We start from the raw sequence: 25,091 nt of genomic DNA on the forward strand, positions 1-25,091 counted from the left end.
GCAAATTGAGCCATATTCTGTACATTTCATAATTGTCCTTTTCTTTTAAGGATTGACTCTCGTCAATGATGAAACCTGGAGTCAACTGAGACTTTTTTCTCTCACAACCCTCAAAGATTATGGAATGGGCAAAAAGAGTTTAGAAGAACCTCTAAAAGAGGAGGCAAAGCACCTCGTGGATCATTTCACAAGATTGAAGGGTAGGTTTTTTTTATATGTAGTTAAGGTCATAGCTTTATGTAGAAGGTTAAACTATTAAAGACATAGAAACGTTTGAGTCAAGAATTCATTTCTCGATTTTGGAGGATTGCATGGAGACAATATGGGCACCTGAAGTTCCTACGGCTTCACAGTATCTTAGAAAACAAATGATTCCATAGCCAAGAAGTATTGAATAAGTGTCAGAGACAATCCCTAAACAATAAAAATAAAACCAAAAACAATAAGAGGTGCAAAGAATTTCTCACTAAGGAAAAATACTTTACTAATATAAAGAAAATATATAATGCCATTTAGTGTTTCATTTATAATGACAGAGTAACTCAGTGGAGGGCTACAGACACAAGCTCAGTTTGCACTGTACAGCTGTTATACCGTATACATGCCTAAAGTCTATGTTGCCGTGGAGAGTAAAAGGCAAAACATAATTGTTGAAAAGGCTTACAAAGTGCTAGTGTAGTGGAGATTGGCTGTGGTGATGCCCTAGTGTCCCAATGTGTGTTTTACCCAGCTTTGTCAGTTGGCATGTTTTAAAAGGAACAGGAAGGTAAGAATATATGTAACACCACAGGGTCCTGGTTGTTACAGTGGCGTTACTTTCCTCTCGTGGAGAGTGATGTTATATTTGGAAGCGAGGAAAGTGCTTCTTTGTTAGGTAAACACAAGCATGCAACATGTTCACACTCCAAGCCAGAAGGGGGAGCTCTGATCCAGCTTATAGGTGGCTCCCCTATATATATATACATATATATACATATATATATATTCTGGTCTGGAGGAAAGTTAGTCAGTCTGTCAGTGAGACAAAGAAGAGAGCCGTCAGACAGTGAGTGTCGGAAGGACTGAAGGGGCTGTGCAGCCAAGAGGGTGCTGCAGCTCCTGGAGAGGAAGAATACAGGGAGAACAACACATTGTACTGAGTGTGCAGGAGAATGGAGCACAAGAAAGAAAGAACTGAGGAGAATAGCTGCGGCTGAGCTACCTGCAGAGCGCAGACACCGGTAGCCGGAAGACCGAGGTTGTTTTGACTCCAAGTGGCACAGCAGAAATCGGCAGGATAGCTGATTGCAAGTCACCTGTTCTCCCTAACACCTGAAGACACAGTGGTGAATAGAGCTTGGGTCATGATAGAGACCCCGTAAAAAGGCTTGAGCCACCTGTCATACAGGTTAATGTCCTACCCTTTAAGGAGGACATAGAAAACTGTGAGGACCTTGACAAAAGCCACAGGCAGCAAGAGACTACACCACCACACTAGTAGGAAGGCTTCTAACTCCACCTGTTAAAGGAGACTCTGAACTCGCTTCCAAGCCGAACAGACCCTGCCTGTACCTGTGTTCTGGTGCCCTGGACTGTGGCTGCCTGAAGTCTTCAGCAATCCAGGTATAGAGACTGCAATCCTGTGTCCTCCATTTCTTACTGCACCACCACCCACCATCTCCATCTACACACCGGGAGCCCTGGAGACCTAACTTCGCCTGTGGGAAGTTATACCATCTTAGCTGCCATAACATCACCCAAGAGGACCCCTTTAAGCAGCATCGGTCCCCTCTGACCGATTACCACAGGTGGCGTCACGAACACAAACTTTATTCCTAAAACCCCTTTAAAGACATTCCCTTTTACTTTAAAAAAATAAGCTTTATTCAGCCATGTCATAGCAACGTTTCGACCAGCACCTGGTCTTTATCAAGCATGACCAGGTGCTGGTCGAAACGTTGCTATGACATGGCTGAATAAAGCTTATTTTTTCAAGATTTCTACACCTGGATGGAGCGCTGTTCATTTTATACTTGTTGATTTGGCTATATCTGGGACGGTTCCCTGGATGTCGAACGGGCGCCCCAATGCTGTGAGTGCTGTCAGTTTTCGCTTTTTCTATTCCCTTTTACTTGGGCGCCAAGGGTCATGGACCGGGTCACAGCCACTGTGACATCCTCTTTAAGTACCGGACCTGGTACAGACTACCCCACGGCCCTGGCGGGCGTTCCATATACTGTAGGTGGACTCAATTGAGCTGCAACCTATAGGCAAAGGACAGATAATATGTGCGTCATAAAGAGACAGCCAATCATGAAACCATAAAGACAGCAAATGAAACAATCAGAGCACAAAACATCATCAGCGAGGTGTGGCATATACAGGAACCAGGGGAAATCGACCAATCAGATCGCCAGACATTATACATCGGTCGCAAGTGTAGGGCGCGGCATTCATTAAAGCTCTTGCATAATAAAACCATTAGTGCACTGAATGTCATGGATTTCACAGGTGTGGGATGGAGCATATGTTGAGATCACATGGGCAACGCATGTGCTGTCCGAACCTTCACTATAGTTAGGAGCCTTCATCCACCTGGACATTTGGAGTGAAGCATTACCACAGGAACTGTGTCCCTCGAAACATGGGCAATGCCATGGAGATAGGATGGACATTTGTTTTTAGTAAATGAGCAATCTTGTTTTCTGATGTATTGTTGTTGTTCACCATGCAAAATTGATGCTCAATTAAAACATTCCATTCATGCTTATGTTATTTCTTCCTTTAGGGCAGCCTGTTGACCCCAACAAGACTTTGATGTTTGCATCTTCTAATGTTATTGCAAACCTAGTATTTGGATCACGCAAATGCTATGATGACGAAAGGTGGCAGAAAATTCTACAGGATACTCATGATGCTTTTCATCTCATCTCATCCATTTGGGGACAGGTGGGAATTTAATTTTACAGCTATAAATGCATCAAGGAGAGTTTCTCATTTTGGAGGACCTGACATGAAGTTAGGGCTAGCGGAACGCACCAAAAAATTAGGAAGATGGTATAAGGTGCTTTCGCAGCCTGGGGTCCACCGTGCAGAGATGGAACCTTCTGCTGAGTAATGACGGACTATATGGCGGTATAATGTGGATACACACACGGACTAGCTTCATCTGGTATGAAGAAAGTGAACCCTGTTGAGTCAAAGGGCCGCGGTACCGCACAAAGAGCACAAGCAAGGAGTCGCAGAACTCTATCCCAAGGTCCTGTAGACCTCTTGCACTCGACACCGCTACTGGGGTGTCAGAGTTAAACAGAAATAATAGTTTAATGCACAAGAGTGCGTGCAGTGCCACTCTCACGGACGCCCCTAACCACCCAGACTTGGGTCAGGAAAGCGCTCAATTATCGCACGGCGCTGCACTGGCGGTCACTGCAATAGGATGTTGGATCGTGTGTTAGGTGTGCAGGTAGCACTGTCGGGCGCTAGATAGCAAGCATCCACCATTCGCGAGCTGTCAACAACACTAGGAAGGGGGATGATTAAAGAGCGACAGTCACACATCTACACACACAGGTTTTCAAGTATATACTAGAGCAGCTGTAGCAATCAAGGACCTTCCTAGTGATCAAATAAGAGCTGCTACAGGACCTGAGCGTGTGACCCTCGACCTCCAATGGGAGGTCATCCTGTGGGCATGCTCAGTATGGGAAAAGCAGGACTTCTGTTCAAAACAGCTGACATGTGCCAGAAAGGTGTGGGCTCACCGCCAGAGTCCACATCAAAGCAGGAGACACGACATGTGCCATACTAACAGGAAAACTTGCATATGTATCTTTTTATACGGTGTATATAAACTTCTGGTTTCAACTGTATGTAAGATTTCTATATTTTTTTGATAACCTGGGACCTACTTCATTTAATTGGACTTTATATCCACATCTTGATTAGCACTGTAGCATTATTGACACCTTATTAGAGGCATTGACACTTTATAAATTTGTTTTTGTGAATATTTTACCTATACCTCTGCAAATGTTGGAGATGCCCATGATACAGTATAATTCATATTTGAGTTCTATGGATTATTACTTTGTTTATGGATATCTCATCTTTTTTTCATATTATTTGCCAAATCTACATTTGGTCTGATATTTTTGCCTCCTGTGAGGGGTTGTAGTACTGTAGTACTTAGGATCATCTAGGGATTATCAAGGCGAGATGATGGGGAGCAGGGGTGCCATAAATTGTGTGCTTGATTTAGAGTGCCAACCTCTGAGGTTAGGAAGGGTAATTAATGGGTGAAATTACTAGGGAAGGTATTAAAGGGAACCTGTCACCTGAATTTGGCGGGACCGGTTTTGGGTCATATGGGCGGAGTTTTCGGGTGTTTGATTCACCCTTTCCTTATCCACTGGCTGCATGCTGGCCGCAATATTGGATTGAGGTTCATTCTCTTTCCTTCGTAGTACACGCCTGCGCAAGGCAATCTTACCTTGCGCAGGTGTGTACTAGAGGACAGAGAATGAACTTCAATCCAATATTGCGGCCAGCATGCAGCCAGCGGGTAAGGAAAGGGTGAATCAAACACCCGAAAACTCCGCCCATATGACCCAAAACCGGTCCCGCCAAATTCAGGTGACAGGTTCCCTTTAAGGTTCCATTCACTCCCAATGAAACAAAGAGTGAAACATTTAAAGGGGTCTGAATACTTTCTGTACCCACTGTATGGCCTCGTACATTTACTTGATTATTTTTGTAGTTGCACTTATTTACAATTTTTGTGTTTGATCTGGAACAAATATCGTAGTTCCTTTTTAATAAAGGTATTAATAAAGTACTGTATATATTTTTAATGAATGAGGTTGTTTCCAGAATAGTGATGGGAATGAAGTGCGAGCACTTGTTTCCTTTCATTCATAGTTAAAGAAGTTGTCATATCTATCTTCTTCTCATATCCCACGCTTGGCCCTGATAAAATAAAAAAGCTTATACTTACCTCCTGTGTCAGTGTTGACACTCACGTTCCTGGGGCTCTTGTGCAGTTGTTATGTAACGTCAGCCTGGCACCCAATCAGTGCTGGCATCAATGACCCAAGCTATATGGACAAATTGACCATCGCGAGGAAGTCAGGGCTACGGCTGCTCTTTTACTTCCTCTTGATGTTTGATTTATACATAGGCGGAGACAGTGACGACAGCGCTGATTGGACACAAGGCTCACCTGTCATAACAATCGCACAAGAGCCCCAAGAACGCGAGTGCTGACATGGCTGGAATGTCACCGGCACAGGAGGTGAGTATCAGCTTTTTTATTTAGATCAAGAAGTGGTTGTCCTAGTAGAGGACAACCTCTTTATGCCATGCTTCAATCCTCAATGTGCGGGTGACACTTTCCTTCTTAAGAGATGGCTTTATGAATTTTAGTTACCATAACCTCTATGATAACAGGCGACTAATATGATTGACAGGGCTTCTTGAGGAATAGTTAGCCAAGTAATGGTTTCAATAAATGAAACATAGCTGGTTCAATGACCAATGTACTTTTAGGATGCCTTATTTAAACCTCCAGTTTCTATGATAATGAGCTCATCTTCTGTTATTCTAACCTGGCTCTTTTTCTAACAGTATATTTAATTAACCTCGTTCTGCCATATTGGATTGACCCAAGGTCTGACTTTTATCTCTTCCTATTGTTACTGCCTGGCGTTCTCAGACTCATTTTATTGCCTTGACTATTGGTTCCTATTTTGTCCTTCCAATCTCTCTGATTCTGACCTGGCTTTTTAAATATTTCCTTCAACTCCTTCCACCAGCCATCAACTGCCATGTAAATGTGGCTGGATCCCTGTATTTGTGAAAGACCAGGTTGGTCCTGGATCCTGCTGAACAAGATTGTTTGTGCAATGTCTGTCCATGAAAGTCCACTCATTGTAAAGTACATAGAAGGCTCGCCAAGTTTTTATAAGTAAACAGTTAAAGTTATCTTGTGTTCTACGTATTTCATCTGCAATTTATTTTTTATTTCTTCATTGCAGTTGTATGATATCTTTCCTGGAATCATGTATTATTTACCTGGGCCACACAAAAAAATATTTAGTCTTCTCAAATCTCTTGAAGATGCTGTGGAAGAATCAGTTAGAAGCCACCAAAAAACACTGGATCCAGCTTGCCCTCGAGATTTTATTGATTGCTTTCTTCTCCGCATGAAACAAGTAAGTGGACACCTAAACATGACTGTAAATTCAATTTTTATGTTTTTTGAAAAGTCATATGTAAAGGATTATATTTTAATAGGTTAGTTAAGATAGATATGCAATATACTGCTAATGGAAACTTATCTGGTCAAGGATAGTCCAATAAATAGCACTTACCTATCATACAGAGAGATCAAGGAACTGCTATGAGGTCCAAGATAAGGGGAGTGATTTAACACCAAAGGTACCGTCACGCTGAACGATATCGCTAGCGATCCGTGACGTTGCAGCGTCCTGGCTAGCGATATCGTTCAGTTTGACAGGCAGCAGCGATCAGGATCCTGCTGTGCCATCGTTGGTCGGAGCAGAAAGTCCAGCACTTTATTTTGTCGCTGGACTTCCTGCTGACATCACTGAATCAGCGTGTGTGATGCCGATTCAGCGATGTCTTCACTGGTAACCAGGGTAAACATCGGGTTACTATGTGCATGGCCGTGCTTAGTAACCCGATGTTTACCCTGGTTACCAGCGTAAATGTAAAAAAAAAAAAACACTACATACTTACCTTCCGCTGTCTGTCCTCCGGCGCTCTGCTTTCCTGCACTGGCTGTGAGCGCCGGCCAGCCGTAAAGCAGATTACAGCGGTGACGTCACCGCTGTGCTTTACGGCTGCCCGGCGCTCACAGCCAGTGCAGGAAAGCACAGCGCCGGGGGACAGACACCGGAATGTAAGTATGTAGTGTTTTTTTTTTTTTTACGTTTACGCTGGTAACCAGGATAAACATCGGGTTACTCAGCGCGGCCCTGGATGAGAGATATTAGTACAGAATTGACCACATTTTTTGCTTCTCATTCTTTCTGTTTTCCTCCTCTAAAACCTAGGGACATGACTACAATATGGGGACCAGGATATGGGGACATATCTACAATATGGGGAAATAACTACAATATGATGCACATTTGTTATCACCACATCCATAATGACCCAAGCTCTAAATAAATTAAAAAAAACATAGCAAACATGTTCAAAAAGTGTGCAGAAAAAAAAAATGGTATCACTAAAAATGTCACTTTGTCCTTCAAAGAATGCGGCCCCCAAATTCTGCGGCCCCCAAATTCACATTTTTTCTACATGCGGCGCATGTACCCATCCGAGTTTGAGATCCCTGGTCTAATAGGAGGTCAGTCAAGCACTGTGCTCAGCAACCTCTAGTGCTCCCATTAAGAATGAATGGACTGATGGTGCACACGATCGATCTCTGCTCCATTCAGCTGGGGCTCTATCTCTGATTCTTGGGATTGGTGGAGGCCATAGCAGTTGGACCCCGGAGATGTGAAAATAATCCCGAGGATAAGTGATGTTTTCTAATCTTGAGAACCCCCTTGAACAGTGTTGTCTGGGCTAAATATAATATTACATGGCATCTAGGATTCATTAGAAATAATTAAATGATTGATACCTGCTGCCAGTCATAAGGATCCTGCACAGGCCGCTCTGTGGTGTGCTCTGGCACCAGCAGTGATGATGTCACTGATCAGGATTCTGCACAGGCCGCTCTATGGTGTGCACTGGCACCAGCAGTGATGATGTCACTGATCAGAATCCTACACAGGCCACTCTTTGGTGTGCACTGTCACCAGGAGTGATGATGTCACTGATCGGGATCCTGCACATGCCGCTCTGTGGTGTGCACTGGCACCAGCAGTGATGATGTCACTGATCAGCATCCTGCACAGGTCGCTCTGTGGTGTGCGCTGTCACCAGCAGTGATGACGTCACTGATCAGGATCCTGCACAGGCCGCTCTGTGGTGTGCGCTGTTACCAGGAGTGATGACATCACTAATCAGGATCCTGTACAGGCCACTCTGTGGTGTGTGCTGTCACCAGGTGTGATGACATCACTGATCAGGATTCTGCACAGGCCGCTCTGTGGTGTGCGCTGGCATCAGGTTTGATGATGTCACTGACCAGGATCCTGCACAGGCCACTCTGTGGTGTGCGCTGTCACCAGGAGTGATGACGTCACTGATCAGGATCCTGCACAGGCCGCTCTGTGGTGGGTGCTGGCATCAGGAGTGATGATGTCACTGATCAAGATCCTGCACAGGCTGCTCTGTGGTGGGTGCTGGCATCAGGAGTGATGATGTCACTGATCAGGATCCTGCACAGGCTGCTCTGTGGTGTACCCTGGCAGCAGCAGTGATGACAACACTGATCAGGATCCTGCACAGGCCGCTCTGTGGTGTGCGTTGGCACCAGCAGTGATGATGTCACTGATCAGGATTCTGCACAGGCCGCTCTGTGGTGTGCGTTGGCACCAGCAGTGATGACGTCACTGATCAGGATCCTGCACAGGCCGCTCTGTAGTGTGCTCTGTCACAAGCACTGATGATGTCACTGATCAGGATTCTGCACAGGCCGCTCTGTGGTGTGCGCTGGCACCAGGAGTGATGAAATCACTGTTCAGGATCCTGTACAGGCCATTCTGTGGTGTGCGCTGGTATCAGCAGTGATGACATCACTAATCAGGATCCTGCACAGGGAACTCTGTGGTGTGCGCTGGCATCAACAGTGATGATGTCACTGATCAGGATCCTGCACAGGCCGCTCTGTGGTGTGCGCTGGCATCAGCAATGATGATGTCACTGATCAGGATCCTGCACAGGCCGCTCTGTGTTGTGCGCTGGCACCAGAAGTGATGACATCACTGATCAGGATCCTGCACAGGCCGCTCCGTGATGTGCGCTGGTATCAGGAGTGATGATGTCCTTGATCAGGATCCTGCACAAGACGCTCTGTCGTGTGCGCTGTCACCAGGAGTGATGACATCACTGATCAGGATCCTGCACAGGTCGCTCTGTGGTGTGCTCTGGCACCAGCAGTGATGATGTCACTGATCAGGATTCTGCACAGGCCGCTCTATGGTGTGCACTGGCACCAGCAGTGATGATGTCACTGATCAGAATCCTACACAGGCCACTCTTTGGTGTGCACTGTCACCAGGAGTGATGACGTCACTGATCGGGATCCTGCACAGGCCGCTCTGTGGTGTGCTCTGGCACCAGCAATGATGAGGTCTCTGATCAGGATTCTGCACAGACCGCTCCATGGTGTGCACTGGCACCAGCAGTGATGATGTCACTGATCAGAATCCTACACAGGCCACTCTTTGGTGTGCACTGTCACCAGGAGTGATGATGTCACTGATCGGGATCCTGCACAGGCCACTCTGTGGTGTGCGCTGGCACCAGCAGTGATGATGTCACTGATCAGCATCCTGCACAGGTCGCTCTGTGGTGTGCGCTGTCACCAGCAGTGATGACGTCACTGATCAGGATCCTGCACAGGCCGCTCTGTGGTGTGCGCTGTTACCAGGAGTGATGACATCACTAATCAGGATCCTGTACAGGCCACTCTGTGGTGTGTGCTGTCACCAGGTGTGATGACATCACTGATCAGGATTCTGCACAGGCCGCTCTGTGGTGTGCGCTGGCATCAGGTTTGATGATGTCACTGACCAGGATCCTGCACAGGCCACTCTGTGGTGTGCGCTGTCACCAGGAGTGATGACGTCACTGATCAGGATCCTGCACAGGCCGCTCTGTGGTGGGTGCTGGCATCAGGAGTGATGATGTCACTGATCAAGATCCTGCACAGGCTGCTCTGTGGTGGGTGCTGGCATCAGGAGTGATGATGTCACTGATCAGGATCCTGCACAGGCTGCTCTGTGGTGTACCCTGGCAGCAGCAGTGATGACAACACTGATCAGGATCCTGCACAGGCCGCTCTGTGGTGTGCGTTGGCACCAGCAGTGATGATGTCACTGATCAGGATTCTGCACAGGCCGCTCTGTGGTGTGCGTTGGCACCAGCAGTGATGACGTCACTGATCAGGATCCTGCACAGGCCGCTCTGTAGTGTGCTCTGTCACAAGCACTGATGATGTCACTGATCAGGATTCTGCACAGGCCGCTCTGTGGTGTGCGCTGGCACCAGGAGTGATGAAATCACTGTTCAGGATCCTGTACAGGCCATTCTGTGGTGTGCGCTGGTATCAGCAGTGATGACATCACTAATCAGGATCCTGCACAGGGAACTCTGTGGTGTGCGCTGGCATCAACAGTGATGATGTCACTGATCAGGATCCTGCACAGGCCGCTCTGTGGTGTGCGCTGGCATCAGCAATGATGATGTCACTGATCAGGATCCTGCACAGGCCGCTCTGTGTTGTGCGCTGGCACCAGAAGTGATGACATCACTGATCAGGATCCTGCACAGGCCGCTCCGTGATGTGCGCTGGTATCAGGAGTGATGATGTCCTTGATCAGGATCCTGCACAAGACGCTCTGTCGTGTGCGCTGTCACCAGGAGTGATGACATCACTGATCAGGATCCTGCACAGGTCGCTCTGTGGTGTGCTCTGGCACCAGCAGTGATGATGTCACTGATCAGAATCCTACACAGGCCACTCTTTGGTGTGCACTGTCACCAGGAGTGATGACGTCACTGATCGGGATCCTGCACAGGCCGCTCTGTGGTGTGCTCTGGCACCAGCAATGATGAGGTCTCTGATCAGGATTCTGCACAGACCGCTCCATGGTGTGCACTGGCACCAGCAGTGATGATGTCACTGATCAGAATCCTACACAGGCCACTCTTTGGTGTGCACTGTCACCAGGAGTGATGATGTCACTGATCGGGATCCTGCACAGGCCACTCTGTGGTGTGCGCTGGCACCAGCAGTGATGATGTCACTGATCAGCATCCTGCACAGGTCGCTCTGTGGTGTGCGCTGTCACCAGCAGTGATGACGTCACTGATCAGGATCCTGCACAGGCCGCTCTGTGGTGTGCGCTGTTACCAGGAGTGATGACATCACTAATCAGGATCCTGTACAGGCCACTCTGTGGTGTGTGCTGTCACCAGGTGTGATGACATCACTGATCAGGATTCTGCACAGGCCGCTCTGTGGTGTGCGCTGGCATCAGGAGTGATGATGTCCTTGATCAGGATCCTGCACAAGACGCTCTGTCGTGTGCGCTGTCACCAGGAGTGATGACATCACTGATCAGGATCCTGCACAGGTCGCTCTGTGGTGTGCTCTGGCACCAGCAGTGATGATGTCACTGATCAGAATCCTACACAGGCCACTCTTTGGTGTGCACTGTCACCAGGAGTGATGACGTCACTGATCGGGATCCTGCACAGGCCGCTCTGTGGTGTGCTCTGGCACCAGCAATGATGAGGTCTCTGATCAGGATTCTGCACAGACCGCTCCATGGTGTGCACTGGCACCAGCAGTGATGATGTCACTGATCAGAATCCTACACAGGCCACTCTTTGGTGTGCACTGTCACCAGGAGTGATGATGTCACTGATCGGGATCCTGCACAGGCCACTCTGTGGTGTGCGCTGGCACCAGCAGTGATGATGTCACTGATCAGCATCCTGCACAGGTCGCTCTGTGGTGTGCGCTGTCACCAGCAGTGATGACGTCACTGATCAGGATCCTGCACAGGCCGCTCTGTGGTGTGCGCTGTTACCAGGAGTGATGACATCACTAATCAGGATCCTGTACAGGCCACTCTGTGGTGTGTGCTGTCACCAGGTGTGATGACATCACTGATCAGGATTCTGCACAGGCCGCTCTGTGGTGTGCGCTGGCATCAGGTTTGATGATGTCACTGACCAGGATCCTGCACAGGCCACTCTGTGGTGGGTGCTGGCATCAGGAGTGATGATGTCACTGATCAAGATCCTGCACAGGCTGCTCTGTGGTGTACCCTGGCAGCAGCAGTGATGACAACACTGATCAGGATCCTGCACAGGCCGCTCTGTGGTGGGTGCTGGCATCAGGAGTGATGATGTCACTGATCAAGATCCTGCACAGGCTGCTCTGTGGTGTACCCTGGCAGCAGCAGTGATGACAACACTGATCAGGATCCTGCACAGGCCGCTCTGTGGTGTGCGTTGGCACCAGCAGTGATGATGTCACTGATTAGGAATATGCACAGGCCGCTCTGTGGTGTGCGTTGGCACCAGCAGTGATGACGTCACTGATCAGGATCCTGCACAGGCCGCTCTGTAGTGTGCTCTGTCACAAGCACTGATGAAGATGTCACTGATCAGGATTCTGCACAGGCCGCTCTGTGGTGTGCGCTGGCACCAGGAGTGATGAAATCACTGTTCAGGATCCTGTACAGGCCATTCTGTGGTGTGCGCTGGCATCAGCAGTGATGACATCACTAATCAGGATCCTGCACAGGGAACTCTGTGGTGTGCGCTGGCATCAACAGTGATGATGTCACTGATCAGGATCCTGCACAGGCCGCTCTGTGGTGTGCGCTGGCATCAGCAGTGATGATGTCACTGATCAGGATCCTGCACAGGCCGCTCTGTGATGTGCGCTGGCATCAGCAGTGATTATGTCACTGATCAGGATCCTGCACAGGCCGCTCTGTGATGTGCGCTGGTATCAGGAGTGATGATGTTCTTGATCAGGATCCTGCACAAGACGCTCTGTCGTGTGCGCTGTCACCAGGAGTGATGACATCACTGATCAGGATCCTGCACAGGCAACTCTGTGGTGTGCGCTGGCATCAGCAGTGATGATGTCACTGATCAGGATCTTGCACAGGCCGCTCTGTGGTGTGCGCTGTCACCAGGAGTGATGATGTCACTGATCAGGATCTTGCACAGGCAGCTCTGTGGTGTGCGCTGTCACCAGGAGTGATGATGTCACTGATCAGGATCTTGCACAGGCCGCTCTGTGGTGTGCGCTGTCACCAGGAGTGATGATGTCACTGATCAGGATCTTGCACAGGCAGCTCTGTGGTGTGTGCTGTCACCAGGAGTGACGACATCACTGATCAGGATCCTGCACAGGCCGCTCTGTGATGTGCGCTGGCATCAGCAGTGATGATGTCACTGATCAGGATCTTGCACAGGCCGCTCTGTGGTGTGCGCTGTCACCAGGAGTGATGATGTCACTGATCAGGATCTTGCACAGGCAGCTCTGTGGTGTGTGCTGTCACCAGGAGTGATGATGTCACTGTGAACTCTGACCACATGACCACTGCGTTCTGCAATAAGCTGCAGAAGTCAGATGACTTGAGTGGTATCCTGCCCAGGATGCTCTGTGGTGTGCACTATCACCAGAAGGGATGACATCACTGATCAGGATCCTGCACAGGCCGCTCTGTGTTGTGCGCTGGCACCAGCAGTGATAACGTCACTAATCAGGATCCTGCACAGGCCACTTTGTGGTGTGCGCTGTCACCAGGAGTGATGACGTCACTGATTAGGATCCTGCACTGGCCACTCTGTGGTGTGCGCTGGCATCAGGAGTGATGGTGTCACTGTGATCTCTGACCACAGGACCACTGCGTTCTGTAATAAGCTGCAGAAGTCAGATGACTTGAGCAGAACGCCATTATGAAAATATATGAAGATAGATCATACAAGTCACCTTACTGATGCAGCTTATGGGCTCGCTCACATTAGCGCATAATCTAAAATGATACTGAGGGTTAGCACAGACCTGCATAAGAAGACAATGGCAGGGTCCAGCGAGTTCTCCACAAATTGGACCATATGCACCTGTACAAGTCTATGGATTCATGTAACATGTTATCTGAGTGTAGTCCGATGTACGCACACAGAGACTATGGAGAAGATGGAGAAATAAAGTTCTCTGTCTTCTGTGCATGTGTGATACCATTCTCTCATGTGAATACGGATCCTGCAGAAAAAAATGGATTCGGCCAGAAAAAAAAACCCGAATCTGGCGGAAAAAAAAAAACAGATCCTGCGGAGAAAACGGATCGGTGGAAAAAACGGATCCTGCGGGAAAAAATGGACCTGGCAGAAAAAAACAATCCGGCAGAAAAAAACGATCCTGCGGAAAAAAAACTATCCTGCGGAAAAAAAACGATCCTGAGGAAAAAAAAACAGATCCGGCAGAAAAAAAACAGATACTGTGAAAAAAAAACGGATTGGCGGAAAAAAATGGATCCTGCGGAAAAAAAACAGATCCGGCAGAAAAAAAACAGATACTGCGAAAAAAAACGGATTGGCGGAAAAAAACGGATCCGGCGGAAAAAAAAAGGATCCGGCGGAAAAAACCGAATCCTGCGGAAAAAACGGATTCGGCGGAAAAAAACGGATCCTGCGGAAAAAAACAGATCCGGCAGAAAAAAACCATCTGGCAGAAAAAAAAAAGATCCTGCAGAAAAAAACGATCCTGCGGAAAAAAACGGATCCGGCAGAAAAAAAATGATCCGGCAGAAAAAAAATGATCCTGCAGAAAAAAACAGATCCGTTCTTTTCAAAACTCACCGGATTGTGCCTGACGGCAAAAACCTGATGTGTGAAAGCAGCCTAAGTCTAGAGACTACAGCCGTCAGCTTAACCATTGCACAACAAGCTCAAGTGATACCAGGTACTAATTTTATGAGATGAACCATTCACATACTGTATGGAGGGAATCTAAATAACCTTCTGATTCTGATGTTTGAATGTTTCATGTATCAGACTCACGTATCAGAGTCAGGTATCAGAGTCAGGTATCAAAGTCAGGTATCAAACTCAGATATCAGAGTCAAGTATCAGAGTCAGATATCAGAGTCAGGTATCAAAGTCAGGTATCAAAGTCAGGTATCAGACTCAAGTATCTGAGTCAGGTATCAGAGTCAGGTATCAGAGTCAGGTATCAAAGTCAGGTATCAGACTCAAGTATCAGAGTCAGGTATCAGACTCAAGTATCAGAGTCAGGTATTAGACACAAGTATCAGAATGAGGTATCAGACAGAGTATTTCTGATGTTTGACTTTGATATGTGACCATGTCCCAAAATGAACACTGTAATACAATGAACAGACCTGTGGCTAGCGATCACAGTGACGTAATCACTCCCAGAGCCAGCGCACACCACAGAGCTGCCTGTGCAGGTGTTGGGAATTCCGCTCTTGGGCTCCCTCCGGTGGTTGTAAGTAGCATTTTTGTGAGTTCTGCTCTTTGGCTCCCTCCTGTGGTTTTGAGTGGTATGGCTGCTTCTTGGATTTAGCTTCAGCAGCTGTTTTCACTGATTGTCTTTCTGGCTCAGCTATATTAGTCTGGCCTTATCCCTCATTCAATGCCAGTTGTCAATTGTTCCTGCCTGGAATCATTGCTCTTAGGACTTTCCTGACACTCTGACCAGTTCATCAAAGCTAAGTCCTTGCTTGTCCTTTTGTGGTTCTCTTGTTGTGGACTTTGTTGTTCTGCACTTTCTTTGTTTTTGTTCATTTGTCCAGCTTTTCAGTATGGATCTATTCAGTTAAGCTGGAAGCTCTGGGCAGCAGAGTTTGCCCTCCACACCTTTAGTCAGGTGTGGAGATTTTTGCATTTCTCTGCGGTGGACTTTTTCTAGTTATTTTTACTGACCGCACAGCGTTCTGTTCTGTACTATTTCTACTTAGCTAGAAGTGGCCTCCTGTGCTTAATCTTGTTTCATACTACATATGTCATTTCCTTCTCCTCTCACAGTCATTATTTGTGGGGGGCTAATCTATCCTTTGGGGATTTTCTCTGAGGCAAGATAGTTTTCCTGCTTCTATCTTTAGGGGTAGTTAGCTCTTAGGCTGTGACGAGATGCCTAGGCCAAGTTAGGAGCATTCCACGGCTACTTCTAGTGTTGTGTTGAGCTTAGGGACTGCGGTCAGTATAGTTGCCACCTGCTCAGAGCTAGACGCATGTCGCTCCCTAATCACCAGATCATAACAGTACAACTGGCCAAAAATGAGCTGAATGCCTCTCAAAAGAAGGAAGAGAAAAAGAGTTCTGAGCCATTTTTTTTTTCTTTAGTTTGTTTTGTCTTTTTCCTTCCTCTTGATCTCTGGGTGATTCGGGATTTGGATGCAGGCATGGATGTTCAGGGTTTGTTTTCTCGTGTGGATCAGCTTGCTGCAAGAGTACAGAGTATTCAAGATTATGTGGTTCAGACTCCGGCCTTAGAGCCTAGAATTCCTACTCCGGATTTGTTTTACGGGGATAGATCTAAGTTTTTGAACTTTAAAAATAACTGCAAATTGTTTTTTGCTCTGAAACCCCGTTCCTCTGGTGAACCCGTTCAGCAAGTAAAGATAGTTATTTCTCTACTGCGTGACAACCCTCAGGACTGGGCATTCTCACTTGAGTCAGGGAATCCGGCATTGCTTAATGTAGATGCATTTTTTCAATCGCTCGGATTATTGTATGACGAACCTAACTCTGTAGAGCATGCTGAGAAAACACTGTTGGCCCTGTGTCAGGGTCAGGAAGCGGCAGAATTATACTGCCAGAAATTTAGAAAATGGTCTGTGCTCACTAAATGGAATGAGGACGCTCTGGCAGCAATTTTCAGAAAGGGTCTTTCTGAAGCCCTTAAAGATGTTATGGTGGGGTTTCCCACGCCTGTTGGTTTGAGCGAATCTATGTCTCTGGCCATTCAGATTGATCGGCGCCTGCGCGAACGCAAAGTGGTGCACCATATGGCAGTGTCCTCTAAGCAAAGTCCTGAGCCCATGCAATGTGATAGGATTTTGACTAGAGCGGAACAGAGGGGATACAGACGTCAGAATGGGCTGTGTTTTTACTGTGGTGATTCTGTTCATACTATTTCTGATTGTCCTAAGCGTATTAAGAGGGTCGCTAGGTCTGTTACCATTAGTACTGTGCAGCCTAAATTTCTCCTGTCTGTGACCCTGATTTGCTCATTGTCATCTTTTTCTGTCATGGCATTTGTGGATTCAGGTGCTGCTCTGAACTTAATGGACTTAGAATTCGCTAGGCGCTGTGGTTTTTCTTTGCAGCCTTTGCAGAGTCCCATACCCTTGAGGGGTATTGATGCTACACCATTGGCCAAGAATAAACCTCAGTACTGGACGCAGATGACTATGTACACGGCTCCTGCACATCAGGAAGATTGCTGTTTTCTGGTGTTGCATAATTTACATGATGTTGTTGTACTGGATTTTCCATGGTTACAAGTACACAATCCAGTGCTGGATTGGAAATCAATGTCTGTGACTAGTTGGGATTGTCAAGGGGTACATAGTGACGTTCCTTTGATGTCAATTTCCTATTCCCCCTCTTCTGATGTTCCTGAATTTTTGTTAGATTTCCAGGATGTATTCGATGAGCCCAAGTCCAGTTCCCTTCCACCACACAGGGACTGTGATTGTGCTATTGACTTGATTCCTGGCTGTAAGTTCCCTAAGGGCCGACTTTTCAATCTGTCTGCGCCAGAGCATGCCGCCATGCGGAGCTATGTTAAGGAGTCTTTAGAGAAGGGGCATATTCGGCCGTCTTCGTCACCATTGGGAGCGGGATTCTTTTTTGTTGCCAAGAAGGCTGGCTCCTTAAGACCCTGTATTGATTATCACCTTCTTAATAAGATCACGGTCAAATTCCAATATCCTTTACCTTTGCTCTCTGATTTGTTTGCTTGTATTAAGGGGGCTAGTTGGTTTACCAAGATTGACCTTCGAGGGGCATATAATCTTGTTCGTATTAAACAGGGTGACGAATGGAAGACTGCATTTAATACGCCCGAAGGCCATTTTGAATACCTTGTGATGCCATTTGGGCTCTCTAATGCTCCATCTGTGTTCCAGTCTTTCATGCATGATATTTTCAGCAATTATCTTGACAAATTCCTGATTGTGTATTTGGATGATATTTTGATTTTTTCCAATGATTGGGAGTCTCATGTGAAGCAGGTTAGGATGGTATTCCAGATCCTTCGTGATAATGCTCTATCTGTGAAGGGGTCTAAGTGCCTATTTGGAGTTCAGAAAGTCTCTTTTTTGGGGTTTATTTTTTCTCCTTCGTCTATAGAAATGGATCCTGTTAAGGTCCAAGCCATTCATGACTGGATTCAACCCACATCTGTGAAGAGCCTTCAGAAATTTTTGGGCTTTGCTAATTTTTATCGCCGTTTCATTGCCAACTTCTCTAGTGTGGTTAAACCCCTGACCGATTTGACGAAGAAAGGTGCTGATGTGACTAATTGGTCCTCTGAGGCTGTTGAGGCCTTTCAGGAGCTTAAACGCCGATTTACTTCTGCCCCTGTGTTGCGTCAACCGGATGTTTCTCTTCCTTTTCAGTTTGAGGTTGATGCTTCTGAGATTGGGGCAGGGGCCGTTTTGTCACAGAGGAATTCTGATGGTTCCTTGATGAAGCCATGTGCCTTCTTTTCCCGAAAGTTTTCGCCTGCGGAACGCAATTATGATGTCGGCAATCGGGAGTTGTTGGCTATGAAGTGGGCATTTGAGGAGTGGCGACATTGGCTTGAGGGAGCCAAGCACCGCATTGTGGTCTTGACCGATCATAAGAATTTGATTTACCTTGAGTCGGCCAAGCGGCTGAACACTAGACAGGCTCGGTGGTCCCTGTTTTTCTCCCGTTTTGATTTTGTGGTCTCATATCTTCCAGGATCTAAGAATGTTAAGGCGGATGCCCTCTCTAGGAGTTTTTTGTCGGATTCTCCTGGAGTCCTTGAGCCGGTTGGCATTCTTAAGGAAGGGGTGATTCTTTCTGCCATCTCCCCTGATTTACGACGGGTGCTTCAGGAATTTCAGGCTGATAGGCCTGACTGCTGTCCTGTGGGGAAGCTGTTTGTTCCTGATAGATGGACGGGTAAGGTGATTTCTGAGGTCCATTGTTCAGTATTGGCTGGTCATCCTGGGATTTTTGGTACCAGAGATTTGGTTGCTAGGTCCTTTTGGTGGCCTTCCTTGTCGCGTGATGTCCGTGCTTTTGTGCAGTCCTGTGGGACTTGCGCCCGAGCCAAGCCTTGCTGTTCCCACGCTAGTGGGTTGCTTTTGCCTTTGCCCGTCCCGGAGAGGCCTTGGATGTATATTTCCTTGGATTTTATTTCGGATCTTCCTGTGTCCCAGAGGATGTCTGTTATCTGGGTGGTTTGTGACCGGTTCTTTAAAATGGTCCATTTGGTACCTTTGCCTAAATTGCCTTCCTCCTCTGATTTGGTTCCATTGTTTTTTCAGCATGTGGTTCGTTTGCATGGCATTCCGGAGAATATTGTGTCTGACAGAGGTTCCCAGTTTGTTTCCAGGTTTTGGCGGGCCTTTCGTGCTAGGATGGGTATTGATTTGTCTTTTTCTTCGGCGTTCCATCCTCAGACCAATGGCCAAACTGAGCGAACTAATCAGACCTTGGAAACCTATTTGAGATGCTTTGTGTCTGCTGCTCAGGATGATTGGGTGACTTTCTTGCCGTTGGCCGAGTTTGCCCTTAATAATCGGGCCAGTTCGGCTACTTTTGTTTAGCCTTTCTTTTGTAATTTTGGTTTCCATCCTCGTTTTTCTTCAGGGCAGGTTGAGGTCTGATAGTCCTGGTGTTGATTCTGTGATGGACAGGTTACAGCGGATTTGGGCTCATGTGGTAGACAATTTGACGTTGTCCCAGGAAAAGGCTCAGCGTTTTGCTAACCGCCGTCGGTGTGTTGGTCCTCGGCTTCGTGTAGGGGATTTGGTTTGGTTGTCCTCTCGTCATGTTCCTATGAAGGTTTCTTCCCCTAAGTTCAAGCCTCGGTTTATTGGTCCTTATAAGATTTCTGAGATTATCAATCCTGTGTCTTTTCGTTTGGCCCTTCCAGCCTCTTTTGCCATCCAAAATGTTTTCCATAGATCTTTGTTGCGGAGATATGTGGTGCCCGTTGTTCCATCTGTTGATCCTCCTGCCCCAGTGTTGGTTGAGGGGGAGTTGGAATATGTGGTTGAGAAAATTTTGGATTCTCGTTTGTCAATTGTTCCTGCCTGGAGTCATTGCTCTTAGGACTTTCCTGACACTCTGACCAGTTCATCAAAGCTAAGTCCTTGCTTGTCCTTTTGCGGTTCTCTTGTTGTGGACTTTGTTGTTCAGCACTTTCATTGTTTTTGTTCATTTGTCCAGCTTTTCAGTATGGATCTATTCAGTTAAGCTGGAAGCTCTGGGCAGCAGAGTTTGCCCTCCACACCTTTAGTCAGGTGTGGAGATTTTTGCATTTCTCTGAGGTGGACTTTTTCTAGTTTTTTTACTGACCGCACAGCGTTCTGTTCTGTACTATTTCTATTTAGCTAGAAGCGGCCTCCTGTGCTTAATCTTGTTTCATACTACGTATGTCATTTCCTTCTCCTCTCACAGTCATTATTTGTGGGGGGCTAATCTATCCTTTGGGGATTTTCTCTGAGGCAAGATAGTTTTCCTGCTTCTATCTTTAGGGGTAGTTAGCTCTTAGGCTGTGACGAGATGCCTAGGCCAAGTTAGGAGCATTCCACGGCTACTTCTAGTGTTGTGTTGAGCTTAGGGACTGCGGTCAGTATAGTTGCCACCTGCTCAGAGCTAGACGCATGTCGCTCCCTAATCACCAGATCATAACAGCAGGATCCTGATGAGTGACTGCAGATATCAATCATTTGTTTTATATAATTTTGCGTTTTTTTTTTCATTTTTGTTATGATTATTACATTGGAGATTTGTGTTCCTGTGAAGTGTGTGACTGGGGTGGAAGTGCAGTGAAAAAACTGATGATGTAGCGTTGTCTATATGGGAAAACTTCTCCTGGGTGGCAGCATAGCTACTGTACTGTGTCCTGTCACATAGTAAGGTCCTGATTAGTGTTGAGCATTCAAATACTGCAAATATCGGGTATCGGCCGATATTCTCTGTATCGAAATTCCGATACCGAGTTACGATATTTTTGCGATATCGGAAATCAGAATTGGAAGTTCCTATAGTGCAATGATGCACTATAATGGAGTGTGGGCGGTGCGTGGTGGGTGGGGTCTCTGTACAGCAGGCGTGGTCTCTGTGTGGCGGGCGGGGTCTCTGCAGGGCATGCGGGGGTCTCTGCGGGGCATGCGGGAGTCTCTGCGGGGCGTCTCTGCGGGGCGTGCGGGGTGTCTGTGCGAGGTCTCTGCGGCGTGCGGCATGTCTCTGTGCGGGGTGTCTCAGTGCGGGCATTGTCCGATGGGACTACAAGTCCCATCGGACGATGCCTACTACACTGACAGTGATTGACACATTAGCCAATGATGGGACAGTAGTAGTCCCATCATACGGCTAATGTGTTGGATAAAAAAAAAAAAATACTCCATACATACTCCATACATACTCCATACATACTCCATACAGTACATTCATACATTACATACATGACATACAGTACATTAAACATAGAGTTCATACTCACCATTACTTGTCATTTTGATCCCCAAAGCCAGTGTCATCTGTAAAAAAGGTGAAAAAAACAAACAACCAATATACTCCCTGTCCGCACAAATCCAGGAGTGTCCCACGACGATCTCCCGTGGAGAACGGCAGCAACAGCTGTTGTGACCGCTCTCCAGGGGCCCCAGAAACACAATGATGGGAGGAAGGGATTCCTCCGGCGCTGTAAAAAAAATAGTCCCTAGCCTCACTTATGGCATTGCTGCATGAGAAATTTTCCCATGCAGCAATTGCCATAAAGTAAGACTTTGGACTTTAGTAACCTCAGTGATGCACTGCAGGAGCCATTGTCATCCATCCCTGCAAGGGAGTAGGGAGGGGCCAATTTGCGGCCGGACTGTGCCTGTCACTGATTGGTCGCGGCTTGCTGGCCGCGACCAATTTGCGGTGCGGGATTTCCGTGACAGACAGATAGACAAACAGACGGAAGTGGACCTTAGACAATTATACAGTATATAGATAGTAAATGATACGATAAAACTATGGCGAGCCTTTCCCGCTTTGCGCTGCCTTGTGTTAATTATTGTAATGTCGGTGGTGATCTTGGAGGCAGAAGCAGTCAGGCGTGTTATACTGACCTGACCTGCGGTCTGCATGTTCTCCTGTTCTTCTGATATATGGCCATCCATCCTCAAACCTGCAGGCTTCAGAGTAGTGTGTCCTGATGGCTGCTGTTCAGCATCAGGACTAGTGTTGAACGATACCTTCCAATACCCAGAAGTATCGGTATCGGATTGGATCAACTGATATCCCAAAAATATCGGATATCGCCGATACCGATACCCGATACCAATGCAAGTCAATGGGACACAAATATCGGAATGTAAATAAGCCCTTTCTGTCCTTAAACATCCTGTTCTGGAGGGGGGAAGAGTGTGGGTGGTGTGAGTGTCTGTGTGGGCGGGGTCTGTGCGGGCCTGCCAGGGATGTGCACCTGCCTACCGGGGCTCTCTGGGGTCTGTACAGCATGCGGTGTGTCTCTGCGGTGGGTGGGGTCTCTGTGCGGCGGGTGTGGTCTCTGTGCGACGTCTCTGCGGGGTGTGCGGGGGTCTCTGTGGGGCGTGCGGGGGTCTCTACGGGGCATGCAGGGGTCTCTGCGGGGCGTGCGGGGTGTCTCTGCGGCGGGTGGGGTCTATGTGCGGCGGGTGTGGTCTCCGGTGGAAAAAAACAGATCCAGCGGAAAAAAAAAGATCCGGCGGAAAAAAACGGATCCTGCAAATCTGCTCGCAGGATGCGTTTTGTACCCATACTTGTATTAGCGATGGATCGCGACGGATGGCCACTCGTTGCGTCCGTCATGCAACGGATCCATCGTGTTTTGGCAGACCGTTGGCACGAAAAAAACGTTCAAGTAAACGTTTTTTTGGCCATCGCGCCCGCCATTTTCTACCGCGCATGCGCAGTAGAAACTCCATCCCCTCCTCCCCGCACTTCAGAATGGGCAGCGGATGTGTTGAAAAACTGCATTCCCTGCCCACGTCGTGCACAAATTTCACAACGTGCGTCGGTACGTCGACGCAAGAGTGAAAGAGGCCTTAATGAGCGTTGAATTAAAAAAAAAAGCAGAAAAACGGGCTGGGCTCCCGCGCAATTTTCTGTGCCAGAGGGGGAAAGCCGATGGCCAGGGGCCAATATTTGTAGCCTGCTATGAATACCAAGCCGCAGCTGTCTGCGTAGCCTTTACTGGCTATTAAAATAGGGGGACCCCCCAAAAAAATGACGTGGGGTCCCCCTATATTTTATAGCCAGAAAGGCTACGCAGACAGCTGCGGGCTGATATTCATGGCCTAGAGGGGTCCATGGATATTGCCCCCCCCCCCCGGCTACAAATACCAGTTTGCCAGTTTGAAGCCGCCCCAGAAATGGCGCATCTGTAAGATGCGCCAATTCCAGCACTTAGCGCCTCTCTTCCCACTCCCGTGCAGCCGGTGGGTTAATGTCACCTTGCTATTGTAAGGTGACATTAAGCCGGGTTAATAACGAAGAGGCGTCAATAAGACGCCTATCCATTATTAATCCAATAGTAAGAAAGGGTTAATAAAATACGCACACATTCGGAAAAAAGTATTTTAATATTCTTCATTTAACCATACTTACCATACTTCAGCGCCTGCAAAAAAACATAAAATAATAAACCGTATACTATCTGTCCGCCGTAGTCCAATTAATAACGAGTGTCCCACAATGATCTCCCCTATAGAACAGTGAAATCGGGTGATGTCACTGCTCTATAGGACCCTCAGTGACACACTGACAGGAAACAATGGCTCCTGCAGTGCATCACTGAGAGATTACTAAAGTTCAAAGTCTTACTTTATGGCAATTGCTGCATGGGAAAATTTCTCATGCAGCAATGCCATAAGTGAGGCTAGGGACTATTTTTTTTACAGCGGTGGAGAAATCCATTCCTCCCGTCATTGTGTTTCTGGGGCCCCTGGAGAGCGGTCGCAACAGCTGTTGCTGCTGTTCTCCATGGGAGATCGTCGTGGGACACTCGTGGATTTCTGCGGACAGGGAGTATATTGGTTGTTTGTTTTTTTCACCTTTTTTACAGATGACACTGGCTTTGGGGATCAAAATGACAAGTAATGGTGAGTATGAACTCTATGTTTCATGTACTGTATGTCATGTATGTAATGTATGAATGTGCTGTATGGAGTATGTATGGAGTATTTTTTTTTTTCATTCAACACATTAGCCGGATGATGGGACTACTACTGTCCCATCATTGCCTAATGTGTCAATCACTGTCAGTGTAGTAGGCATCGTCCGATGGGACTTATAGTCCCATCGGACGATGCCCGCACTGAGACACCCCGCACAGAGACACGTCGCACGCTGCAGAGACCCCACAGAGACACCCCGCATGCCCCGCAGAGACACCCCGCACGCCCCGCAGAGATCCCCGCATGCCCCGCAGAGACCCCCGCACACCCCCGCACACCCCCAGAGACCCCCGCACGCCCCGCAGAGACCCCCGCACGCCCCGCAGAGACCCCACCCGCTGCACAGAGACCACACCTGCCACACAGAGACCCCACCCACCGCAGAGAAACCCCGCACGCCCCGCAGAGACCACTGCACACCCCACAGAGACCCCCGCACGCCCCACAGAGACCCCCGCATGCCCTGCAGAGACCCTCGCACGCCCCGCAGAGACCCCGCACTCTGCACAGAGACCACGCCCGCTGCACAGACCCCACTCACCGCAGAGACACCCCGCACGCCGCACAGACCCCAGAGAGCCCCGGTAGGCAGGTGCACATCCCTGGCAGGCCTGCACAGACCCCGCCCACACAGATTACTCACAGTGTCCGCCCACGCACCGCCCACACTCTTCCCCCTCCGGAACAGGATGCTTAAGGACAGAAAGGGCTTATTTACATTCCGATATTTGTGTCCCATTCACTTGCATTGGTATCGGGTATCGGTATCGGCGATATCCGATATTTTTGGGATATCAGCCGATCCAATCCGATACTGATACCTCTGGGTATTGGAAGGTATCGTTCAACACTAGTCCTGATGCTGAACAGCAGCCATCAGGACACACTACTCTGAAGCCTGCAGGAGTGAGGATGGATGGCCATATATCAGAAGAACAGGAGAACATGCAGACTGCAGGTCAGGTCAGTATAACACGCCTGACTGCTTCTGCCTCCAAGATC

General features: G+C 47.9%; 1 protein-coding gene across 1 annotated transcript in view; it reads left to right on the forward strand.

Moving 5' to 3' along the window:
• The window catches only part of LOC138661793 (cytochrome P450 2F2-like), a 72,572-nt gene that overhangs the window by 2,605 nt on the left and 44,876 nt on the right, over nucleotides 1-25,091 (forward strand). The window contains exons 3-5 of the mRNA XM_069746717.1: nucleotides 51-200; nucleotides 2,768-2,928; nucleotides 6,015-6,191. Coding sequence (XP_069602818.1) covers nucleotides 51-200; nucleotides 2,768-2,928; nucleotides 6,015-6,191 — 488 coding nt within the window. The remainder of the gene's footprint in view (nucleotides 1-50; nucleotides 201-2,767; nucleotides 2,929-6,014; nucleotides 6,192-25,091) is intronic.

The sequence above is a fragment of the Ranitomeya imitator genome, chromosome 2, assembly GCF_032444005.1.
Source record: "Ranitomeya imitator isolate aRanImi1 chromosome 2, aRanImi1.pri, whole genome shotgun sequence".
Taxonomy (NCBI): Eukaryota; Metazoa; Chordata; class Amphibia; order Anura; family Dendrobatidae; genus Ranitomeya; species Ranitomeya imitator.